The 21,468-nt window shown below is 38.4% G+C and overlaps 2 protein-coding genes across 7 annotated transcripts; one reads left to right on the forward strand and one right to left on the reverse strand.

Moving 5' to 3' along the window:
* Window positions 1-628: 628 nt before the first annotated feature.
* On the reverse strand, window positions 629-2,595 carry LOC135620132 (uncharacterized). Its single transcript, XM_065122829.1, has 2 exons — window positions 1,963-2,595; window positions 629-1,877 (listed from the first exon to the last, which is right to left on the reverse strand). Exons 1-2 carry the CDS (start codon window positions 2,314-2,316, stop codon window positions 1,278-1,280), a joined length of 954 nt encoding a protein of 317 aa, XP_064978901.1. The 5' UTR covers window positions 2,317-2,595; the 3' UTR covers window positions 629-1,277.
* A 3,478-nt stretch (window positions 2,596-6,073) lies between these two features.
* LOC103995878 (SWI/SNF complex subunit SWI3C homolog) lies at window positions 6,074-19,113 on the forward strand. 6 transcript variants are annotated; one of them, XM_009416604.3, is made up of 9 exons: window positions 6,074-6,180; window positions 6,317-6,838; window positions 6,942-7,492; window positions 8,418-8,781; window positions 8,890-8,957; window positions 15,946-16,034; window positions 16,331-16,401; window positions 16,478-16,644; window positions 18,532-19,113. In XM_009416604.3, the coding sequence occupies exons 1-9, from the start codon at window positions 6,147-6,149 to the stop codon at window positions 19,009-19,011; spliced, it is 2,346 nt and encodes a 781-aa protein (XP_009414879.2). In that variant the 5' UTR covers window positions 6,074-6,146; the 3' UTR covers window positions 19,012-19,113. The 6 variants fall into 6 exon arrangements, with proteins under 6 accessions (XP_009414879.2, XP_009414882.2, XP_064978904.1 ...); XM_009416607.3 differs by having other exon boundaries at window positions 16,490-16,644; XM_065122832.1 differs by having other exon boundaries at window positions 16,493-16,644.
* Window positions 19,114-21,468: the final 2,355 nt, after the last annotated feature.

The raw sequence follows: 21,468 nt of genomic DNA on the forward strand, positions 1-21,468 counted from the left end.
TTTGTACATGTTCAAGTACTCATACTGCTGATTAAAGAATAGGGATAATAAGATAAGTATATATTGGAGGACTCCAGATTTTCTAAAACTTTTTTTTATATTTTCTCTATCTATATTCTAGCATATATATCAAACATTATATCTAAAAAATCTTAATTATTGAGTTTTTATCTAATGATATCTCCCAAAATGATTTTTATCTACGAACATATTTTTTTTATCATTTTAATGAGAATATATATATTATCATCGATCATTAATATATTATTATTATATTTATCTAAAGAAATAAGAAAGGAACGATAAGCGGAGGTGATGATGATATGCTAATGATTGATAAAGAACACAGAGATATTATTATGAAAATATCTTAAAAAATATTCTCAAGATAGAAACGATGTCATTCGTAAAATTCTAATAATAAAAAATATTAGGTAAAATATCTCTAAGCATTTGAACAAAATGCCCTGTTAATATATACCTTTGGCATCTAAGCAATTCCAATTTAATTAGGTATCAATAGGTTGGCACTTAGCTGGGAGGATGGCATTTACTAAAATATAAACAAAATATAAACAAGTTGTGGATCTATTTTGGCAACTTTGATTCTGCATAGGTTGGGTATAGGTGGGAATAAAGCAGCAGACATGTCAGAGTGCCTGCTGAGGCTTTGATTCTATGTTGGCATTGAGCATTAATGAAGCAGACAAAAGCTTCCATAATACTATGTTTCTATTCCCTTTCCTCTCTCCGAGATCAAGGAATCTTTAGGCCCCTCCCTCCCCTCCTCCTCTTGTCCCAGTGGAATCATTAGTGACAGGATGAAGTGACACAGGAAGTGATGGAAGGTGGGAGACTCGGAAACAGAGAGAGAGAGAGAGAGAGAGAGTAAGAAAGGTTATGATATCATTTGCATTCACTGAATGCTCGCAGTTTCCACAAGTATGGCCTGGTGGTTGGCTTGTGCAGAGGAACAAAAGCCACCTTTCGTCTGAAAGTTCTTACAGTGAGAAGAAGGGCTGCTGTTGGAGATGTGATGCTTCTCTTTTCCACCGTTCCCATGTCAACTCTTCTCTTGTAGAACTGCAAACCTCATTGCTTCTCTCTCTTCATGCAAACCAATAATAGTTTGTAGTATAATTTATATTGTCCTTCTCCACTTCAATCTTCCATATGGTGATTGATCTGAGAACAGAGAGCAGAAAAGAGCACCTCAAAAGTCTATTGCACCCTCCCTTCTCTCTCTCTCTCTCTCTCTTTACATATTTACCTTTCTTCTACCTACGACTGCAGACATCCAAGAGTTTCTTCCTCCCTGCTACTATCTCATCAAGGAAGTCGTCCAGCTGCAAAGCTATGTTCTCGGTTCCATTCCTGAGTAGGCCAAACGAAACTTTCAAGCTCTCCACCCTCTCCTGGATGCTTCCGCTTTCTGCGTCATGCCCTCCACTCCTCTCCAGCTCCTCTCTGAGCTCTTCTAAGCAAGCCCTCACCCTTTGGAACTCGAACAACAGGATTCCTGGCCGACCACCCGCTCTCTCGACCTCGGCTTCCACCCTCTGCTGCAATCTCGACGTGGACGCCATGAAACCTGAGCCCGAGAACAGTGAGCCCTCGCCAGCAGCAGACGTAGTGGAGCTCGAGTTCGGCCACCAATGCACCAAACCCCATACAAGGATCGTCAGGAGGAAGCAACTAACGTTTCTGCTTGCGAGTAGCACTCCTGTGAATCCATTGAACCCGTTTAGCTTAGATTCGGCAGGGATCTTCTCGTCGAACCGGAGAGACAGAGGTGCGATCCTCGTCTCCACCATCACTCTGTTCTCCCCTTCAAGCCCCACGAGGCCTCTCCGGCAGACTGAGATCGCCCGCATCACCTGTTACATTTAGAAGCAGGACAATTCAGATGGTTCTTGGCAACGAAATGGTCGTAGAACGAGTGAGGATTTCTCCAAGTAGGACCTGTCGGGTGAGCTGAGGATTGCTGCGATGGCTATCGTCGAGCGCGGAGATCATGCCGGCACCGGTAGCGTAAAAGGTCTCCATGCTCGAGATGCCTGTCTTGAGGGCATGACAAGCCTCCCAAAGGCGAGAGCTCTCGTCCATGCACTCGTCGAGCCACTTCTCACCCGCAGGCAGATGGAGCTTCTGGACTAGGTGGGTGAGGTTGGCGTGGACCGACCGCAGCAGCGCGATGGCCTTCTCAAGGAACTGAAGTGACATGAAGTTGTTCGACTCGAAAGAGCTTTCAAGATCATCGAGGCCATGCGCAAGGAAGGCGTAGAAGCCATTGACAGAGCTGGAAGAAGGCTTCATGAGGTCTGTATGACTGTGACCGAGGGAGCAGATGGGATGTGAATTGGGTGAAGCAGAGAGGAGGAGATTTAAAGAGGAGGAGGAGGAGGAGGAGGAGGAGGAGGAGGAGGAGGGAGGGAGGGAGAGGGGGATGGCTTGGAAGCTCAACTTCCTAAGCTGAAAAGGACAGCTTGGGAGCAATCATGGGTGTTTCCTTTTGAGGGGAAAAGATTAATGGAGTTGTGCCATTGGCATTGTTTACTCCCATGGCTTCTTCTCCTCCTCTTCCTAGTTTCAAGAGAGGGGAGGATGTCTTCTTCCTCTTCTTGCTTTGAGCTGAGTGTTGGTTTCACAGCTTCTTCGTGGGAGATTGGGGGTGCAATCCTATCTATGTTGACTGACTTGACCGGTATCTCTTCCGAAACGTAGAAAAGAAACCTTGTTATTCTCATCTGACTGCTCTCTGCATCTCTGCTTCTTTTCCTGAGGGCTGCAGCTCCATGTGAGGTTCATGTACAATCTCACTGGGTTGGAACAGGTCATGGCATCTTCCAAGAGGAGGAGACGATGGTTGGAGGCCGTGGGTGCTCTCCAATTGGCCAAGCAGTGCGCGGGTTCCTCTGGTCTCCAGTCCAGCTAAAGCTTGCCATATGTCAAACTGGGTTCGGTGTCGAGAATGATTGGCTCATGTGGTGAGGCCATTTCAAGGCAAGAGATGATGGTGGTGGGTCAGCAGGGTTAGCTCAGTGGCAATGGCGATTTGACCCGTCTTCATACAAAACCCTAAAGCCTTGTACTGCGCCTGCTCCGTACGAGGGCCCAAATCTGTGCTCACCACTTGACGAAGAATAAGAATGATGGATTCCATTGCATCAGTCCACACTGCAAATCTTCTTTTGAGGTCCCTTTCCACCTCCACCTCCCCCGCCCTCTCTCTCTCTCTCTCTCGCTCTCTCTATACTCGTGTGTTGATTAGAGAGGAGGGATGTGCCCGTGGGTTTTTGGAGAACGGGAAGGAGAGATTGGGGAGAGCACGTTGGTCTTTTGATATCTCATCGGAAAGTGGAGGCTAATGAGCATTGGCACGATGGGTGGCCTTTTTATTATGGCCACTAAGAATAAACCTACACTGCTATACTGCTACTAAGTAATTTTTTTATCAGAATTATCAGATAAAAAATAAATTATTATCAGAGAGATATTTTGCAGAAAAAAAATAATTTTGATTCAAAATCATAAATAATAGAATCTGAATCTGAATCAAACTAAAATAGCCTAAAATCAATTTTATTCTAATTCAAAATTCGACATAATTGAAACTACTGATTCTAAATTTGAGAATGGAGATATGCCAAAATGTAAAGCCTCAACAACACTATACTTCAAGAACATCCTCATGAACAAAACATTGACTGATCTTATCTCTTTCACCCCATTGGAGACATATGTTGTTGCTGTTGCTCTTCTGAGCTGAACGAGATAGCAATCCTGGTGTTTACATGAGTGAAACTTAGAGCATATCATGAAAGGTGCAATATCTAAGTTGTAAGATGTTGTAATTAGCTATTAAACTAATCCATAAATTAAACATAACATCAGGTTTACATCAATTGACGTGATTCCAAGCTTAACATAATGTAAAATGACATGGACATCACATTATTTGGCATTTACCTAGCATGACTTATCATGATCATGACATTTGTTAGATTTTATGATCCTATCTAATTAAATTATATATATTATAAATATAATTAAATTTTGATGATGATCATTGATTAATATAAAAAAAATTTAATTATGATAAAAAAATTTTATGAGATAATCTTGATGTGAGGAATTCTCCTAATTACTTATTCAAGACCTTATATTCTCACATAAAAACATATACAAACTCTTAGGAACTAAACACATAATACATAGACATGTGATATAATTAATAGATTATATATATTATCTTATCTTTATTTAGTCATATAAACTAGTCAATGAGATATTATATATTTATTTTATCTTCTCATTATTCCTAAATCCAAGAGAATACGAGTATAATTCTCATTATAGATTGATATTACTAGAGATCTCAGATCCAATGACAATATGCTTACAAATCAGTTAAATACTTAATTTTAATTTAGAGATGCATTATTATTTAATTTTAATTTTTTATCTTAAAATTTTTTGTAAAATAATAATATATTATGATTTTTATGTTGACTATCTTAACTTATTTTTGACACGAAGTAGCATAAGAATTCATAGTTACCCATTTCATTATCTAAAAAAAAAACCACCATCTGTCATCTATGACGCATAAATGGTAATCAGTAGATAAATAGTATTATTTTTGTTGAAATACTAATATATTAAATTACATTAATAATACATCATAACACCGTATTTGATAAAGTTATATATACAATTGAAAATGATAGGACAAACATGCCAATCATGCATGATCAACTACATGAAGACCTCAAAAGGTACATTATTGCTTTCTATTAATGAAACAATTATTGCTCATTATAAGTATCCGGGACACAAAAATAGATATAGAAAGTCCATAAATAGGTTGATAATGGAATAATTCAGGCTCTCTGTTGTTCATCAGAAGAAATAAATATACTTGCTTGTTTTTTTTCTTAGTCTTTTTTTCAACACTAAATATAAAACACATGTAGCTGTGCAGCAACATTTGTTGGCAATAATAAAATAGTTATTTCTCCAATCTAATTTTATCAAGAGAATCGATTCATCATAATTATATATATATATATATATATATATATATATATATATCTTTTCTTTATGCTCTAAGTAGTGACAATATCTAAAAGGAATTTATAAGATAAGTACCCATCTTTTGGACCCCCTAATTTGCCTATTGGGTTTTATTTATATTAAAATATTAAAACGATGATAATATTAACATATTAAAATATTAAAAATATGATAATATTAAATATTAAAAATGATGATAATATATATATATATATATATATTATTTTATATTAAAATATGATAATATTAAAATAAAAATAAATGATGGCTTATCAATTTTTTATTTATATAAATATATTATCAATTTGTATCCTATTATCATATTAAAATATGATAATAGTTGGGTAGGTAGATTAGTTATATCCATTTGTATCCTAAAATTAGTGAACCTCATATCCTAACAAAAATTTTAATTCTATATTTAATCATAAATTTAAATAATCCTAAAACTAAGAGATTGGGTGTGTGCAATTTGGCATGAGATTTTATAGACAATCCACTATGAAGATCCTCACATAGTAAATGTTATGAAGAAATTCTCACATTGATCCTTTTTAGGATGTCAAATCACCCAATTTTGTGTCTCTCATTATATTGAGAATTTATGGAATTATAGCTTGATGAGAAAAACTGTAATTTGATGAACTTGATAATTTATATCTTATTATTTTGTGCCCATTATTGAGATAACACTTAGGAAATTCAAGAAATAGAGATTGTTTATCTCCATTTTATGAGGTAGTATGAAATTTCTACTAATTTTAATTTGATGGATTTTCCATACATTAAAGCAAAAATTAAATATTAAAGAACATATTTAATATTTCAAAAATTGGAAAAATGTTTTTTTTCATTTTTTTAAGGCTATCAAAATGAGAATAATAGAAAAAGAAACTCCGTGTGTAATTGTACCGCGGGAACAGTATAACCTAAAATGTCTTCTCGCACGCGTAAGGATATGCTCACTCCCGGTCTTCTTACCCCTTTACGCCCCACCTCTCCCCCCCCGCTCGTGCGCCATTAGCTCCCACTTCTCTCCCGTTCCGAGCCCTCCTCGCCCAGCTCCGCCTATGTCGCCCGCTTCCCCTTCTCTCCCCTCTTCAGGTAAACGCTTACTCTCGCTCGCTCTCTCTCTCTCTCTCTCTAGGGTTTTCGCTTTTTTCTTCTTCTCCTTCTCCTCCTCCTCGAATCTTTCGATGTCACTTCATTTGACGCCAAGATCGCCTCCAAACTCTGGTAGATTCGCGGCTCAAATGGCGGAAGAGGAAGCGCGACGCCAATTCCAGGCGCCAGAAGCCGCCGGACGACGACGAGGATGACGAGGACAACGAGGATGCTGGCCGCGCCGCGGAGGGGGCGCAGGAGGACGGCCGCGACTCCCCCGCCAACCCCGCCACCGCCGATCCCGTCCTCGACCTCCGCGGGTCTGAGGTCCTTTCCGACGGCGGCTACCGGATCTCCGACTTCCCAGCCGCCGTACGCCACATCGTCAATCGCCCCCACCCTTCCGTCCTCGCCCTCGTTGCCGCCGAGCGCTCCAACTTTGCAGCCCGCCCGTGGGTTCCCCCCCTTTTGGAGAACATCTCTTACGGCCAGCTGCAGGCCCTCTCAGCGGTGCTCCCCGATAACCCTTCGCTGCTGCAGCCGTCAGACCTTGAAAAGCCCTCGGCTTATGTTTGTACACCGCCGCCTCTCATGGAAGGGAAGGGCATGGTGAAGCGGTTCGGCAAAGAACAGCTTCTCCTTGTTCCAATGCACTCCGGTCCGTAGTAGCAGTGCTTGGATTTTTTGCTCGTCGTTTCTTTCCGCTCTTAGAAGCTTTGAGGTCATTTTCATTCTAAAAATTTCTTCTTTGACGTCTTTAGATTGGTTTTCTGGAAGCACTGTGCATCGGCTGGAGAGGCAAGTTGTGCCGCACTTCTTCTCAGGGAAATCTGGCGATCACAGCCCAGAAAAGTACATAGGGCTTCGAAACAAGATAATTTCCAAGTACCTGGAGAATCCCGGGAAGAGGCTATCTTTTGCGGATTGCCAATCGTTGGTTCCAAACAATGAGCTTTATGATCTTAGTCGAATAGTTAGGTTTCTGGATCACTGGGGGATTATTAATTATCTTGCAGCTTCTTCTGTGCATCGTGGTCTTAGGATGGCTGGCTCCCTTCTTAAGGAGGATGTCAGTGGGGAGCTTCAGCTTCAGACTGCACCACTGAGGTCCATAGACAGTTTGATCTTGTTTGATAGACCAAAATGTAGCCTCCGTCTAGATGATGTTGCTTTGCTTTCTCATTCTGCATCAGTAGATTTTGATGCTGGCATTGGTGATTTGGATAGTAGAATTAGGGAACGGTTTGCTGAACATACATGCAATTTCTGTTCTTGCCCACTCACCAATTTGCACTATCAATCACAAAAAGAGGTATGTTTTTCTTTTATCTGCTCTGTTTACTTTTAATTTTACCTTCTTACTTCATATACATACAAATAGTATATAAATAATGAATGTCCTAGCACAATGCAGTTTGTTGTTACGTTGTTGTTTGTTTAGTTTCTCACTAATGTGAATGTCACCAAAACTTATCATCATTTTGGATCATATATTGCTCCATTGTAGTAATTACATTGCATTACCATAATTTTTTATTTTTCATTACTCTTTCCATTTACTATCATTAAATAGAGGTAAACTATCAGTAGCATACTTTGTAGATTTTGCTGTATATTTTTAAATCATTTTTCATGCTTTATCTCACAAGTCCACCTCATGCTTCTAATATTAGTTTTCTCTATGATAAGGGATATCTTCACTATAAACAGTCTCATTAAGACATTGAAAATGATTAAGATTGGCAAGTGCTTTGATCCGCTTAGTGGCTTAAACTGAGGAATACATGTTCTCACATGATTATCAAAATTTGCACTACCACAGAGAGAGAGAGAGAGAAGGGGGAGGGAAGGGCCCTTTATATTCTATTCTGCTTCATTCATGCATGTGCCGATCATGATTTCTATATTATATAACTAAAATGTACTATGCATCATATATATCATGGTCTACTAACAAATATGAATAAATGAGAATATCATCTTTTCTTTTCTACCTTCTTCACTTGTCTGGCCATTGATTACTAGTCCATGAACTAGGTGGTATTATCTGATTTTCAACTTTTATCATTGATTCGTGATGGTGATTTCACTAGTCATTTAGTTTCTATATTTTCAGCATAAACCTAGCAAATGCTATGGAGTGCCAACCATAATGGACAAGTTCCAACTCCCTTGACTGCTTATATCTGTTAAATTCTGATTTTTTATCATATTAAGCTGTGAAATCCTTTGAACAGGATGATATTATGCTTTGCTTGGACTGCTTCCATGATGCAAAATTTGTTATGGGCCATTCGAGCCTAGATTTTATAAGAATGGATTCGAGAAATGATCATCCAGATCTTGATGGGGATAACTGGACAGATCAGGAAACATTGCTGTTACTTGAAGCCTTAGAAAAATATAATGAAAACTGGAACGAAGTTGCAGAATATGTGGGCAGCAAGACAAAAGCACAATGTATTTTGCATTTTCTTCGCCTTCCGATGGAAAATGGTCTACTAGAAAACATTGAACTTCCACATATGCCCACTTCAGTTGATTCATCAAATGTACCTGATCCCGTGATTCAAAATTCAAATTCTAATGGTAATATCGTAGGTAATTCTTAAAGAATCTATTTGGAGACTACAAGAAAAGTTTATTTTGAACTAATTACCTTTTGTACTTTGGTCTAAAACCTTCTTATGCTAATTGTGTTATGATTAGGCAATCGAGATTTCTGTAATGGTAGCGAGCTCCCATTTTCAAATTCTGCCAATCCAGTTCTGTCCCTGGTGAGTAGTTGAGTTTCTGCATCTTTGTGTTTTCATTTCATTGCAAAAGAACAGAATGAACGCAACACATAAATCTAGCTCCAAGCAGACTTCTTGGTTGCGTATATTTATGCTGATATTAACCTTGCACCATGTTGTAATTGGTGAGAGTGAAGTCAGACCAAGTGGACTAGATTTAGGTTCTGATCTACTGTGATTACAAAACTTTGTTATCACTTAGTCAACTGGAAAAACATAATAACTACAATAGGTGCCCTGGGAATGGGCAATCTTAAATTTGCCTATGTTGGTGCTATTAGGCCATAAATCTGGGGACAGACGTACTGAAGAGAATGCTCAAACAAACCAGGAGCCTTACATAAACGTTAATATTCATATTGTTGACCTATGTAGAAGTTGGTTGTGTATATTTATGCTGATGTCGACCTTTCATTTTGATGTTCTAATGGTGAGAGGGAAGACGGACTAAATGGACTAGTTGATTTAGGTTCTGATCTGCTGTGATTACAGAACCTTTATGAAGGCATGGGTTTGATTGCTTGGTCAACAATAAAGGCTCAGGGACTACAATGTATGTGTGCTTGGAATGGGTGGTCTTAACTTTGCTTATGTTGGTGCTATGGCCCTAGATCAGGGAGATTGAACTACAGGAACCATTTGTGAATGCTCAAACAGCTATGGATCCTTATGGTGCTATGGCCCTAGATCAGGGAGATTGAACTACAGGAACCATTTGTGAATGCTCAAACAGCTATTGATCCTTTTTTGAACATTCATCTTGATATGCTTTACCTCCTCAGAACCTAAAATTCCTCCTAGTGATTGATTTATACATTGACCTTAATGCATTATAATGAAACCTATGATAAATAGCTTGGTTTTTGTTCATTCAAAGTTTCAAATCTTGCTTTTGCCCAATTGGATATGGAGATTCAATTCAATGATATCAATTTTAATAATTTGACTCCAAATTCATGAGTTTGATCTATAAAAGAATGAAAATATATAAAAAATATAGAAAGCAATATCAATGAAAAAAAGGTTATATTTCATATCTCCAATATTAATTTGAAAAAAGTTTGATATTATGAGAAAAAAAGTTCATAATACATATCCAAGAGGTACCTTACAAATATTAGATTGGACATATATTTGATACAAATATGTAAGTGATTCAAGTATTTGCCCTCATTGTTCAAGCTTCTTTATTATTCTAGTGTGAATTGTCCGCATCATATTAGTGACATTCTATTTTAATTTTCATCTTCATGGGCAAAGAACTTTTACATTGTAGTTGAATTTGCCTTATTATCACGGACTTACCTGGTTTTGCTTAAGTTGTGCAACATCCTTTCGTGTTTATCCGCAAAGGGTTAGTCTCCAAAAACCTCTTATGGTTCCTTAAGGACATGCAAAAGAGAAGAAACGTTTAATTCAGGATATCACAAACAGACATTTCAGCAAACACTTGATAGACAATGCAAATTACAAACATAGACTTTGCAAGCTCTGATTAGTAGCACGACAAAGGGTCTAAGGTGCCACCATAGCCAAAAGTTCCCACGGATGCCCACATGATATTGTTGTGGAACAAGACAATGAACCAGGCTTAGGCATTGCCCCAAAGGCACATCCAGCCATGTGCCACCCGAGTAGCTCCTAGGTGCAGTGCTGACTAACACTTCACACCACTCTACAAAGCTACAAAACCCTAGAATGACTATCTGGATGATCTTTTTTTTGGGCAATTTTGCTTTTGTGTGACGACTGCACAAGACCTACACTTATAGGACTAAAACGACCACAAGTGCTAACCAAAATGGGGCTGCTAAGTCTACTGCAAGCCTTCTACATGCTGTGTAAAGCAGGAACAAAACTGAAAGATATGGACATACATAAGCATTACATTAAATACCATGTGTACAGATTTATTCGTGATATTCTCTCCTACTTATTCTTTCTATGTCCTCGTTGAAGCCTTTATAGACGTTGTATCTTCTTGCCTTTGCTGAATCTTTAATCTTTTGCTCCAGTTGCAACACTTCTCTTGGCTCCCAATTGCTCTTCGGCTGTTGTTGAGTTATCGAACTTTGATTCACCAATGCTACTTCAACTCGCCAATGACTCTGTGGTGAGGTCGGTTGAGTTGTGTTGATCTTTGTTGGTTTCTGCAGATCCCTTAAATGAAGAAAAGGACATTCTTATTGTGCGCCAGTCTCTTAAACGACTCGCACCGCTTGAATTGGGTGGATGCTTGGTGGAGCTTTAACAAGCATTGACTCGCGAACTTTGAAGTTTTGAGGTTTTTCCTCCATAAAATTTGTCCATCGATTTCTCTTTTACTTAGTTGTTGCCTCAAAGTAGGTTTACATCACTCCTACCTTCGATTGATATTCTGTTGGGAAATAAAGCAGATAATCTACTCTCGATGAAATCGACTACTATTGGTGAGGATTTGACAATTGTTGTATTTGACTAAGTTTCTTTAAAAGGTCTTTGAACATGTGCAAAGCTCTTCTACTGGATAAATAAGAGAATTGGGGTATTTGGTTTCGTCCATCCTCTTAAGAGTTGAGAAGTCAAAGGTTACTTGACCTTGCCCGCCTCCTTGAGGGTTGTGCTTCATGTATCAAACCGGTTCCTAGCTTTCGCCTGCTTTTTGCTCACACTTCTGAAGCACCTAAAGTATTTGTACTCCTCATGTTGAGTTAGCTATTTTCTCATTGTCATCAAACTTATGGAATGTTAGAAATTTTGCTTGAAAAAAGTAAAAATTTACCCTGACTTGGAGAAAGTCTTCAATAGTTTTGATCGCCTTTGGGATTATACCATATTCTCCATCATTTCCATTGCCTACTAAGTAGAAAGGGTACAACATCATGTATTGCCTACTCCATTCCTTGATTGAGCACTCTTGCATTGACTCAAAGTTTCCATTTTCGGCTCTCTTGATGAGAAGCCCATTGACATCGATCTTATGAAGTTCCCTAGTCTCTGTCCTTCGGATTTGTCTTGCTATCTAGAGTTTGCATCTGCATTCTCCACATCCTTGGCCCATTTTACGACTATGCACTCTTCTTCCATGAGAGGAAGGGATCGATGACTCTACGTAACTCCCCGCTTCTGCGGTACCATGGTATTACCTTGCCATGCCCATGACTCTACTATCCATCACCTTACATCTGCGTCGTTTTTTTGTGATTGATGGATTTGCCTCTACGACACTGTGGCATTCCTCTAATTCCACTTCCATTCTAACCGACGCTTGATTTTGGTTAGCCAAGTCCCTTTCGACTCGTCATTGTTTTCTCGTCCCTTTCTATCACTTGCTTTAACACATTTGTATTCTCCGAGCAATTTCTCTTGGTTGATGGAAAGACAAGCTACAACTCCCATGCATAGCCTCTGCCATCATGTTGCAGGGCTCATGCTGATTTGTTCTCCTTTACGTCCTTGGTAGCAACGTTTGCTCACTTGGTCTTGTCTTTTACAAGCTCCCTCAAGCGAATATGAGCTCTGGAGCAGTCTAACTCTCTAGTCGCTTCGATCATACCTTAGTATGATCAAGTTTTCCCCCATAGGACTCATTAGTACTTGCACACGGAATCCCCCTCGGTGGTACACAATTCCATATGTTGATGACCAAGATCGAATGCAATGGAGATATCGTAATCTGTTGCACTATCGGTGCACTTGAATGGCAGCAGTGCGACATATTCTTCAAGTGTATCTTCTTTCTTGTCCTCTTGTCCCGTGCCAAGACCTTTTGACCTTAACTTCGTCTCTACAAGTTGAGTCGTCTTAATCCTTCCGTCAATTGCCTCGTCAAGATAAGGTTTATGTGCCTCGAAGCTCTTTTCGATTTTGGCACCATATAAGATGAGTCTGATCCATCAAAACGAGGGATCCATAGAACAACATAATCTTGCTCTTGCCTCTGTAAGAGTTCATGCTTTTGACCACTATCTAAGGAAAGCTTCGTGCCTTTGCTCCATGTTTCGTCTTCTATGTCGACTCCCTTCATACGACCCGGGCACTTCACCAAGTTTTACTTAAGTTGCTATGTTCCTCAGTTTGTATTGAGTTAATGGTGGCCCTCTTGCCTGCCATTTTATGTGTCAGCCCTCTATTGAGTTCGATCTCTATATTTTCTCTAAGTGTGCTTTCGTTTAGTGTTATTGCCTAGGGTCGCTCCCCCACTTGATCTCGTAATGCGTCCTCCAATACATTACATCGTAGGAGATTATACAACAACTCCTCGCCACTTGCTTGAACCATTGATTTTTATGGAGTTGTTATCTTAAGGTATCCCCTCAACATGTGCAGTCTGTTGCACATAATTCTCCTTTTGGATAACTGGGACTTATCCCTTTTGGATATTTGTTGGAACAACTTTTTTCGTCGGATCCTTCCCTTTGGAAGTTTTAGTGACCATCATCTCCTTGGACTACTCCATCTTGTTAAATAAATTGTGCAATGTTTGGCCATCACGAACACACTTGCTAGATTGCGACTCTTTGCCAATGTAGCCCTCGCTACGCTCCTCAAGGCCTAACAACATGCTGAACTTACTACACACTTGAGCCTTCTATGGACGTATCTTTCTCATGCTCTATGACGTCGAGTTTCGGTCACCTTGGGATGGCTATGGATAGTCCATTGTCCGCATATAAGCCCTTGCATGAGTATTGAATTCTTTGACTTAGCAATTTCCCTCGCCTTTATGAGCTTTGCACAACTTTTTCAATCATTGAGCGACTCATCCCTCCTTGTATGATCTCTTCCTTTACTAAGCGCCTCACTTGCCTTGAGCACCGTCAAGTTTGGTTGTCAACATCGAGCAATAGCTCGAACTCAACCATCCTAACCTTTGTGTGCTATGCATTCTTTCTAGCTCACTTGTCGTCATTGTGCCTCGCGTGAAGGGTTGGCCAGTCTTTTGAATATCAGTCTCGGATGCTTGCTCCTTTGAGCGACTCTTTCCTTGCGTCTCTACGTTCGTTTCCCTCAAATGGTCGTGCGTGTTGGCTACCCTCAATGCAGCCCCGCTAAGTCCCCCATGTTTATATGTCAAGTGTTCCTAAGTGTGATTGTCTCGCTCTAACACTATCTATTTTTATCACGGGCTTAGTTGGTTTTGCCTAAGTCGTGCGACACCCTTACGTGTCCATCCGCAAAGGGTCAACCTCCCGAAAACCTCGTATGGTCTCTTAAGGGTCTGCAGAAGGGAAGACGAGTGAGAGAAAACATTTCACTCGGAATTTCACAAATAGATATTTTATTAAACATTTGATAGAAAATTCAAATTACAAACATATATTTCGTAAGTTCTAAATAGTCGCACGACAAAGGGTCCAAGGTGGTCCATTGTGGTCAAAAGTTTCCACAAGTGCCCATATGACATTGTTGCAAAACAAGACAGCGAACTAGTCGTAGACACTACCTACCCCAAAGGCCCATCTAGCCATGTGTCACATGGGTAGCTCTTGGGTGCAATGCTGGTTGACACTCTACATTACGCTGCGGAGCTAGAAAACCTTGAAAATAGTTGTCTTGATGAACTGTTTTTGGGTAGTTTTGCCTCTACACGATGACTACACAACCTGTATTTATTGGACTAAAATGACCATAAGAGCTAACCAAAATGGAATTGTCAAGTTTACTGTAAGCCCTTTACATGCTGTGCAAAGCATGAATAAAATTGAAAGATATGAACATACACAAACATTACATTGAACACCTACAGAATTATTCGTGATATTATGTCCTAGCTGATTTTACTTTAAGATGATTAGCTCCAGGGAATGACTTAAACTAGTTCTGAGCAAGATTCTTGATCCTGCCTCGATCGGGTGACATTGACTGGTCATTTCTGATGGTCCTGTCTGGTTTAAAGAAAAACAAGTTCTAAAAACCCTTGATGCCTTTAGGGCTGGCAAGCCCTCTTGGTCTCACCCAAGTGTTGCTATTGTTGTCAGTTACCACCCATCCACCTACAGCCTGTTGTTACTTGTCCACCCTCCGCTTGCACTTGTACTTGTGCCTACCTCTTCATCGGTAATTCTCCTCTTCTTCTTGTCCTCCTTTTCCTCGTCATCCTTTTTCTTGCTTTCTTCTTCGTTCCTCATTCTTCTTGCTCCTCCTCTTTCCCTCCGCTGGGTACTGTAGGATGTTCTGGCATTCCATGTATCGGTATGCAGAAATGGACCTGGCGGATCCGGTGCCTGAAAGGACTTTTACTGGTCTGGTACCTAAAATTGGAAATCTTGGTTCTGTGCCAGCTTCACAACATTGGCTGATTCCTATATGAAACAATTGTGTTAGTATGGTCTGATTTAGTCTTTTTCTCAGTCTTGTAGCTACCAGAATCAGCTCACATCGATTGAGCTCGGTTATAGTTAATTGACTTTGGGCAATTCCAACCAATTTGATAGCATAACAGAGAGGAAAAAAAAAAAGAGTGGGGAAGAGTGAAAGAAGGGGAGGTAGCAGAAGGGGAAGACAAGAAAGAAATATGACCGACTATGGTACAAAGTAATACTACTACTATGAAATTTGCTATTTGTTGCTATCATCACAAATATAATGTTCACCATTTCGTAAGACAGGAAAGGATGAAAAATATCTATCCATTTTAAATCTTCTTCCAATTGGATGAACGGATCTTCCGATTGGAAATGATAACCGAATACATAGGTCATTAGGAGTTCTAATAAGCATATGCATATAGTATACCATCTAAACATCTTATTTCCTTTATGAGGAAGAGAGAAAATGGTAGAGCTGATGAATATCGGCAAAACAAGTATTGTTAACCAAGGAAAACTTTAAGAACTAAAATGACAATTGTTTCCGATTAAATCACATTAGCAAATGTCAAATACTTTGCATTTGAATTCTTAAAATTACCTAGATGTTGATTGCTTCTTGTAGAAATATTTTGCTTGTAATATTTCAGTACCTTATTCGAACATTGTGAAATTTGTAGGTTGCCTTCTTGACCTCCGCAATTGGACCAAGAGTTGCTGCAGCTTGTACAAGTGCAGCATTGTCTATCCTGACTAGAGAGGACTCCAGGTTAGTGCTAAAATGCTTCAGTTCTTCATGGGATTGGTACATGATTGCAATCGTATTATGGTGCTCAGTATTTACATTAGTATTCAATTTAAATTGTTACTTTTCTCTTCAAAAGATGTGAGGTGATACAAGACATGCTAAAATCAGTTGTACATGTTTTAGGATTACATTTATATTCTTCCTGGTGCCCAATCTAGCATATCATTCTAGTTTTCTTTATTGCTTTATATACACATTTAGAGGCCACTGTTTCTGCTGTCAATTAATTATATTTCACTTCTTTTACATGTTTGAAGGATCAGATCTGAGAGCTGGCATTCCGAAGTTGGCATCTGTGGGCCACATGGAAACTTGGGTCCTCACAAAGGTATATTGCTGATATTCTTCTGGTTTAGATTTCATGATTGTGGAAGTTGTCCCTTGATATTTTAATTCACTGTCAGATGGAACTCTAGAAGGTCAAGTGCCACAGTCTACTTCGCTTGCTCCTGAACTTGTGAAATATGCTGCCATGTGTGGCCTATCTGCAGCTGCAGTGAAAGCAAAATTATTTGCAGATCAAGAGGAGCGTGAAATTCAGAGACTGGCTGCAACTATCATAAATCACCAGGTTTTATTAGTGTTTGTTGCTTCTTTCATGATTTATGGTACATTTGAGATGGATAATTGGTCGTTTGATTAGTTTGGCCAATTTTGACAGGGGTAAACTGAAAACAAGTTCTTGGGTGAATTTGATGGAAGAATTTAGAATAATTCACTGAATAGGAATTCACAACTTTTGCTTCCAATGCAAGATAAAGAATTGGTTGTCTTGCCTCTGCTTGTTACCTTCTTCACAATTTACTGTTTAAACTTTTAGAGTGTAAATTTTTATGCTGAAGTCCTTTACAATCAGGTTAATAATATTCCTAATTAACTGGGACATCCAATTAAGCAAGCTAATGGTGTTTTTTCAAATAATACTGCCATGATGCTTTTTCACATGCTACAAATGAGTAATGAAATCCAGAAAGTGAAATGGCTAGATCCACTTATTTTCCCAGAAACAGTTATGGATATGGAACGCATTAATGATGTTTCCATTCCTAATTGACCACTTGGTTTGTTCGCATGGGGATTGTAAACTTTGATGAAATTTAAACTTTAAAGTATGACAGATCGAAAGAGTTTTTATGTAAATATGTGCAAATTTCACTTTTGTAGGTGCACCCATGCTCAAAGGCAGCTCAAGTTGCATATACAAAATTTTGGCTGCACAATTACTCCTGAAAAACCAATATTCTTTTTAAAGCTTCTCGAGGAAAAAATTGACATTTTTAATGAATTCTATTACGAAAAGGTTCATCTTCAATATTCTTTGACAATCATGATCTGCATAAATTATTGCCTCTTGCTTTCTCACCTAAAAAAAGAAATAAAACCCAGGGGCCCCCTACAGCAGTAATGACTTTTTGGTATTATAAATTTGGTAGATTTAAGTTACATTCAGCCTGTAATCAATTAGCAGAGTTTAAAGTTCAACAACCCCGATGATGAAATTGGCCTTACCTTTAATTATTACTAATAAGCTCCTTAGTGAGTAAAACGGTTACATTTTCCCCTTCCCTTTTTTCTCTTCTTCCTTTATCTTCACCTCTCTTTTTTCCCACACTTTCTTCCTTTTGGATCAACCTAATCCTTATTTTTCTTTTTTCTCTCCTTTCATCATCCTCTATCCGTATTTGCTTAACTTGTTGCTTATTGGTTAAAACTTTTATTGGTGAAAAAAACTATCACCGAGGTGTTTGTTGTAATTCTCTCATAATGGAAGTTTCTTGTGTTGCTAAAACTTTGATTAACTCAAGGGTATTTTTGTACATGTCAAGCTTGAGTTAATTGGACTCTTTAGGTAATCATATATCATGGATATTTAGGGCCTCACCGATGTTGCAGGGAGCAAAGTGTTACTATCTAGGAACACATAGGGTGCAAATTATAGTTAACAATTAGGAAAGGCGTAAATTGTGATTTCTAGCAAACATAATGTTTGAATTAAATATTTCTTATAAGTCATGTTAGCATTTAAGTGATTCCTCAAATATCAAACCACCTGAACAAGAACAAAAATAAATTGACGCTAGGAACATATGCTTGAAATATTGTTAATGTTGAAATTCATGTTCTTGAGTTGGGTTGACATGTGCTGTACTTTGAACACAATGAACTTCAAAGTGGCATTTTACTGACATTGCACTTCATCGATCACATTTCGACTATAATCTATTAAATTCCTAGCACCATTTCCATATCTGTATCGGCTGTCATGAAAAGAGTACTAAGGATATACTTGGAGTGATTTTAATAGTGCTTAGCGTAGTCCTGCTTGTCGTAATGCAATGATGTTTAGTATGATTGTAAAATTCCAAGGTTAATTTTGATCTTATGCGTCCAAAAATTGTGTTTGTAATGTTGCAAGTTTGAATTTGAACTCGTGTCCAAAAATCATGGTTATGTGCAGCTAAAGAGGTTGGAGCTGAAGCTGAAACAGTTTGCAGAATTGGAAACCTTACTGCTCAAGGAATGTGAACAGGCTGAGAGGATGAGACAAAGGCTTTCATCTGAACGCCTCCGAATGATGTCCACCCGATTTGGATCAGCAGCAAACAATTTATCATCATCATCGTCATCATCATCATCATCATCAGTAGCAGCGGCTGCGCCAACCGCTGTCAGTGCAAATACCGTGCCGCCTACCATGTCACCCTCGGTTGGGCAGGCGAATGTGCCAGCTACTTACGGCAGCAATCTTCCCGGCCATCGGCAGATGCAGTTCCTGCAACGGCAGCAAATGTTTGGTTTTGGGCCGCGGTTACCTCTCTCGGCAATCCACCCTGCTCCTGCCCCCTCTCAAAATGTTGTGTTCAGTTCTGGTGTACCTAACACTTCGACTCCTAACCATCATCCATTGTTAAGACCCTCATCGGGGAATAATCAATAGGGTAAAAATGTTTATTCTGTTGTTCATGTTGATCATTGTAACGTGTCTGAGCATAGTTTTAACAGATAATGTGAGTTGATCGTCAGAATAGTCTTTGTCGAATTGCTTGACTTAGTTTCTTCCCTCCAGCTTTCATAGCTCCTCTGCTGACCTACCGACATCCACTTGTTGGTTCTAACGAAAACTCGGCCTTTGCCAATCAATTTCTCAGTACTTATCACATCAGGTTTTCAATCTCCATACTAAAAGCCCTGATGAGTGCAAACTCTGAAGACAAGCTTGTTGCTACAATCACAAAGGAAAAAAGCTCGGGACGCCATGGGGAAGACTCACATGAGACAAATACGATCGAGTTCTATCTTCATCAAAGGAGTAATCCATAAAAGGTATAAGTTTTTGTCAACCCAATCTTTGTTTCCTCGCCATTGGTTTGCAAATTGGCATAGCAATTAATGAACCCCTTATTTCATTGATATAGTTTGTCCACTGTCATGTCAATTAATGGAGTCCAAACCTTCTCTATGTAATATGATGGGGGCAGTTAACTGTCTGCCAATTTCCTACCTTCTCTCTATGGCATGCAAGCCACGCGACTGAGACTTGTGGAAGGAGTCTAAAAGAGAAGTCCTACATATAATAATACCACACACTGATGTAATGGAGTCCAATTAATGGTTATATATAATGATTTTACAAAGCATGGTTTGTTAGATATCTTATCAGAATATATTAGGAGGTTAAAAGAAATGTTCATTTAGCTAAAAAGGACTTGTAGTAACTCTGCAATAAATTGGCACTGCTGCCTATGGTGAATTTTAAGGATAATCACACACACACACACACTCTCTCTCTTTATCAACCTCTGTTTTTTTTTGTTTTCTTTTGCTACACTTTTCTTCTTCTTCTTCCTCTCCTTCTCCTCTTTTCCTTCTCTTATTAGCTGCTTAAGAAAGTTCGAAGGAATTCCTACAAAACTGTCCATCCCACTTACATTTTTTTATTATTCCATTTACTTGCATGCTTTGTGAAAGAAAATAATTATCATCAACTTGACTTGATCAAATAAGGCAGGCAAATAAAACAAGGAGTGAGATGGAAGGTTGTGAATGAAGTTTTTATGACTTGTATGCATAGAATATCCACCTACATGGAATTTTGCATTCATGGGAAAGATATTGGATTATAGACTCAGGTCAGGCTAAGATATTATATTAAGTCTCTTAAAAGAAACTTGAAGGGTAGGCTAAACCCTCTTTGTTTCCTTTCCCTTCCTGTGTAGATTAACTTACCAAAGGTGATGAATCCATCCCCCACCTAATTCAATGGTTTGGCCACTGGTCATTGTCTCTCAATATTTCTAATCCTCCTTCATTAACATGCAAGCTGTTGCTGCTTGGACTTGTCCAATTCAAAATTTCAGGTCAAGTGGTGATGGAACCCAACCCATCCTTCATTCATAAAACAGCCATTAAGACCATAATAAGCTTTATCTCAATATTTATGTGTCTCTGTACAATTTATTAAGATGTTGTATTAAGAATGTGACAACATAACATGCTGTAGTTAATGCTTATTTAAAATGTTCATTTATTATTATAAGGACTTGTGGCAAACTTGGAACAAAATGACAGTGTGACATATTTTGAGGCCAATCAGTTACTTGTGTCATAGATTAATTAGGAGAATTTTGTAAGTTTAATGTTACAGATATTATGAGATTACATAAAAGTTGATATTAAACCCTAATTTGATCTGATGCTTTTCTTCCTTGTGATGATATATATGATTGTAAAGTCATTGAGGATTTTTACATCCCACATTGGATTTCATATTAGACAAATTAAATATTATGTACAAGATTTTATCAGGAAAAACAAATAATTTAGATTAAAATAGAAAAATGGATAGATGATTTTGAGTAAATTCTCTTGCAAAATAATACCATGGAAGGGATTGCATTACAATTTCTAATTATCGAATTTCCATAAGTATTTGGATCTATGTAAACTCACATGAACAAAAATTGGCTTAATAAAGATCAAATATGCATGAGATTTGATTTCAAGAAAGAAACTTGAGGTTAGGTTTTTGCAAAAACCCCCCTCTTTGTTTGCTCACTCATAGGTTTGATGAGTCACTATCATTAATAATTATAAAAAGTCAAATCATCTTGTCGGATTCAAAAAAGTAAAAATAGACTATTTAAATTTTATAATTTTTTTTCTTATAAGAATAGAAAAAAAAAATTCATATTATACTCATTATACTTATTTGGTAGGGAGAAAATATTGATTAGAATGCTCAACTTATTTGAATCGGTCCCAACTTAGACTTTTGACAAAGATCCTTGGTGATGTGCTCTCGATATTTGATGTGGGGTCAATTTATACTTAAGACTATTATTAGATAGATATTCTGATAAGACTTAGATAATTATATCCTGATTTATCTCTTATA

Source organism: Musa acuminata, chromosome BXJ2-8, assembly GCF_036884655.1.
Source record: "Musa acuminata AAA Group cultivar baxijiao chromosome BXJ2-8, Cavendish_Baxijiao_AAA, whole genome shotgun sequence".
In the NCBI taxonomy this organism is placed as follows: Eukaryota; Viridiplantae; Streptophyta; class Magnoliopsida; order Zingiberales; family Musaceae; genus Musa; species Musa acuminata.